This window comes from Epinephelus moara, chromosome 5, assembly GCF_006386435.1.
Source record: "Epinephelus moara isolate mb chromosome 5, YSFRI_EMoa_1.0, whole genome shotgun sequence".
Taxonomy (NCBI): domain Eukaryota; kingdom Metazoa; phylum Chordata; class Actinopteri; order Perciformes; family Serranidae; genus Epinephelus; species Epinephelus moara.
Window position 1 is genome coordinate 7,627,284 of NC_065510.1, and position 4,048 is coordinate 7,631,331.

The 4,048-nt window shown below is 38.3% G+C and overlaps 1 protein-coding gene across 1 annotated transcript; it reads right to left on the bottom strand.

Moving 5' to 3' along the window:
• Positions 1–790: 790 nt before the first annotated feature.
• Positions 791–2,719, bottom strand: LOC126390371 (kallikrein-8-like). The gene is made up of 5 exons (XM_050044647.1): positions 2,589–2,719; positions 2,181–2,363; positions 1,979–2,040; positions 1,548–1,681; positions 791–1,423 (listed from the first exon to the last, which is right to left on the bottom strand). Exons 2-5 carry the CDS (start codon positions 2,261–2,263, stop codon positions 1,271–1,273), a joined length of 432 nt encoding a protein of 143 aa, XP_049900604.1. The 5' UTR covers positions 2,264–2,363; positions 2,589–2,719; the 3' UTR covers positions 791–1,270.
• Positions 2,720–4,048: the final 1,329 nt, after the last annotated feature.

The following is a 4,048-nucleotide window of genomic DNA, read 5'->3' on the forward strand; positions in this document are numbered from 1 at the left end:
CCAACTGAAACTGCTGCTTTCAGACCAAGAATTAAGAACAAACTTCAGCAGCCAGCTGGTAGATATATATCAAGAGATTAAAACTGTTAGGATCACACGCCTAATGTTACGAAACAGTTATTAATGTGTTTAACAACAGAGTTGCGCCATATCTGTGCGGGAGTGAGATTATTGTTGTTAAGCATATGGTGTCAGATGCCACTGCTGCTATGTTAGCTTGTGCTAACCAGGCAGAGAAAGCAGGAGGAGAGCAGCTCACTGAGACGGTCCTTCAGCTCTGCTTCGAACAGCAGCTGACTGTTGGCTCATAATAGTAGGCTCTGAATTTCTGCAATTTTCACCCCCTAGAAACCACTTGGTTATGGTTAGGCAAAGATCATGGCACAACCACGGCTGGGGTTAGTGTTAAACCCATTGTGCACTTAGCATCAACAGGCAGACAGACGCAGTTAGCGACTAGCTGGTGATCATAGAGGAGCATTTAGCAGCTAAAGAGCAAATAATCACCTTTGGTGGAGCCCAAAAGCAGAGCTAAAATGACAGTAAATATACTGGACTTAACTTTATATAGTGGTCAGAAGCACGACTCCAAATGAAAGCTAATGTTGCTCCATAACTGCTGACTGTGTACAGTAATCAACTATTTGCTAAATGTTCGCCATAATAACTTAACAGGTGGTGGTATGTCCATTTCGTGTTCCCAAGCTAAATTGTGCAAAAATCTGTTTGCATATTTTGTTTTGTTTTGTTTGTGACATTAAAAGCAAATAAACAAGAGCAAGCTTTTAAATTGTGAGTCACTTTAATTTTATTTCAACAGATACAACATGTAAAAGAACTGTCATATTTATCACTGTTATCAGTATTTTTAAATGAATAGCAGACCTTATTATAATTGGCCCTTTGTAGTGTTTTCACACAATGATTCAATGAGTGTACTAACAGGCAAAATACTATATTAAACTAATAATACTAATACTATATTAAATTTATACAAGTGATATGTCTAATTGTCTTTATCTGAATTTAGATCTGTAAAATCAAAATGTAGATGATAACAGCAAGAATGTGTAAACTTAGACACTAGCTTGTGAAACTAAATTCATGTTATATAATCAGAATTTAAGGTTTGTCTTAAAGGGTATCAAGAAGTGAATAGTTTAAATTAAACTAATCAATCGTAAATGTATCAATTGCAAATTTAGAGTAACTCAGCTGTTTTCTTATGTGAAATGTCTGTTGATATCTGTTAACCACACATTAGACATCTTTACTGTCTGGTAATGACACCATTGATCCAATTGATGTATGCACAGACGTCCATAAATGCAGCTGGTACTTGAAAGGCATGATGCCCGTCATCAGTGAATGCAATGACACCGTAGATCTTGCCTTTGTACACCACTCCTCCACCAGTGTCGCCCTGTGAGAGAGATATTGTGTGTTATAGACTTTTTGACCATATACTGAAATAATCACCATATTAAAGTTGTAACACTTGTGATGACTGTAGAGAGGGTATAAGGTTAGAAGCCATGCCAACTTACATTACTTTTATCCACTCTAGCCCTTTGGCCACAGAACCAGTGTTGATGCTGCATGTGTGGCCTCAGCTCTCTCAGCCTCGTACAGTCAACAACTGTGGTCTCTGCACATTGGAGGGTATTAGCTCTCCCACGTACTAGATGGGAGTAGAAAAAAAGTGTTTATTGACTACAAAAACAACATTATCTACTTATACACACCAACAAATGAACAAATTTTTGCTGCAGCGTAACAGTGGAACGGGATTATTTTTAAATTCTATTCTTTTATGAAAAGCTTTCAAATATATTTGAAGACAAAACACTTTAAAGACACATTTAAAATGTATTTAATGTTAATATGTGTCAGCAATGTTACAAAACATACAAGCAAAAACACTAACTCTGATAAATGGAGATAATTGCAATCATAAACTAAACAAGATTCATCTCACCTCTTTCATTATTATCGCCTACAGTATCTGCTCCATAACCTGCAATCTGAACTGCTTCACGTCTGAAACACAGTAAAATGGAACATTTTTCAGCAGTGTTCTTTCTAAAAATGTATGAAAAAAATTGACAGGAATTTTACATTTCCAGGTCCTCAACAGCTGAGCTTTCAGACTTATTAAAAGGGGAAAGATCACAACTCACACTCCGGGACGATTGTTACGATTGTTACAGTCAGGAAGTGGTACAGGTTGAACCTGAGTAGGGTTAGGTAGCTTCAGCAGCATGATGTCATGACTGACGCCATTGTTGTCGGTATAGATCACGGGTGGTGCTGTGATTTGCACTTGTGTTTCTCCTTGTTGTTCTAAAGTTGCATATATATCCCTAGAAGTAAGTAAAGGTAAAAGAGGATCATCATTGAATTACTGTCAATGCACCCTATTTGTATATTATAGGTCAATAATTAATCAACATGAACATAAGCATTGATGTCTTTATTTTGGGAATTTACATCAAATCATTGTTGATTGCTGCTTCAGGACTTTCACACTGAATATGTGAGCGAGAAATATATTATTACTGGTTCAAGTAAAACTGTCACTTTCTCACCGTCCTGGTATCTGGCAGTGTGCTGCAGTCAGAATCCACTGGTTACGGATCAGAGAGCCACCACACAAGTCCCAATCGTTACTATTAGTTATATCCAACCTCACATGGTAACGACGCTCATCTCCACACTCTTGACCTCCAATAATTCTCTTCTGCAGATCCACCACGGTGCTCACTGTGACACCTGAAACACAAATGTCCTCCTGTAAGTTTAAACAGTGCTGTTGCAGAGAACAACTTATTCACTCTCTAGAAAGTTATCAATACACATGATGAACTGTGAAAGTGTTATGAGCATTCCATTGATGCCTAGTTTCACAGTTTTTTATAACTGGGGGTGGATGGGTCCAACAAAGCCAGGACTTTCACCGGAGAGCCCAGTGTTCGCTTCCTGTATCAATGTAGAACCAAACAATGATGTTTTTTCTAAACCTAACCATGTGCCTTGTTGATGTCCCGACCTTGGTTACGGCATCCTAGAAGGTCAATAGCAGAAGCAGGGAGTTATCTGACGTGTGATATGTAGACCTGTAAGGCCACTGACAAAGAGCTGATATGTTTGGGCTGGGCAATTAACCAAAAATATACCGAAACCAACATTCAAACCCTCTAACTGACGTAATCTTAAGCACTATTCAAACAGGATTAGTTTTACATGGGCACGTGGGGTAATGTCACTTTACCACAGGACATCAGTAATATTGATGGCCAATTCGCACAGGATAAGAAGAAAAATTTGTATTATAGAAGAGAAACACACATTTCAGGACCAGTGACTTATCATCAAAACAGACGTCCTGTGATTTTCTGCCTCCTTTCATATTTAATAGAGGGGGGACAAAAAAGAGGGAGACTGACAGGCACCTGACAACTAGTGCTTCCACAATGCAACTGTCGCTGTCACAGGCCTTTACAAATGCCACACAATATGCAAAAGATTCAAGAATAATAGTTGAGCATATTTGGTAATTGATGGTAACAAGCAATCATGTATTACATGTATCATCATGTATTACAGTTCTACCGTAAACTAAAACATGTTTCTAATAAACATTTAGGCGAGAAATAGGCAGTGCAGTTATAGAATATTGGTTTATATTTAATCAGCAGTGCTTAGTTTTATTTTTGGATCAGAGTTTGGAGTTTGAGAGAGAGAGAGAGAGAGAGAGAGAGAGAGAGAGAGAGAAAGAGAGAGACAGACAGACAGACAGATCTGTTGAAAATGCAGTAGTACAGCCTGAAGTTCGAGCAGCTGCCTGAGAACCAGCTGAACTCTGCTGGATGACGTGTTTAGCTGGGAGTGAAGCAGAGAGATTTAACACATTTCATACACATACTATTCATATTGTCACGACACAAAGCTGGTTGGACATCAGCAAAGTATCCCTTTAATCTTGCATGAATTGCCTGTTCAGAACTGTTCAGAAAAATACCCTTTAATATGTCTACATCTAACAGCT

Bases quoted from the DNA above. Each gene is read 5' to 3' on its own strand.
- LOC126390371 (XM_050044647.1), bottom strand. From the start codon at position 2,263: ATGCTGCTGAAGCTACCTAACCCTACTCAGGTTCAACCTGTACCACTT. The intron at 1,682-1,978 runs GTGAGATGAATC...ACTCCCATCTAG, and splicing joins AGGCGATAATAATGAAAGAG to TACGTGGGAGAGCTAATACC. The intron at 1,424-1,547 runs GTAAGTTGGCAT...TCTCTCTCACAG, and splicing joins CTAGAGTGGATAAAAGTAAT to GGCGACACTGGTGGAGGAGT.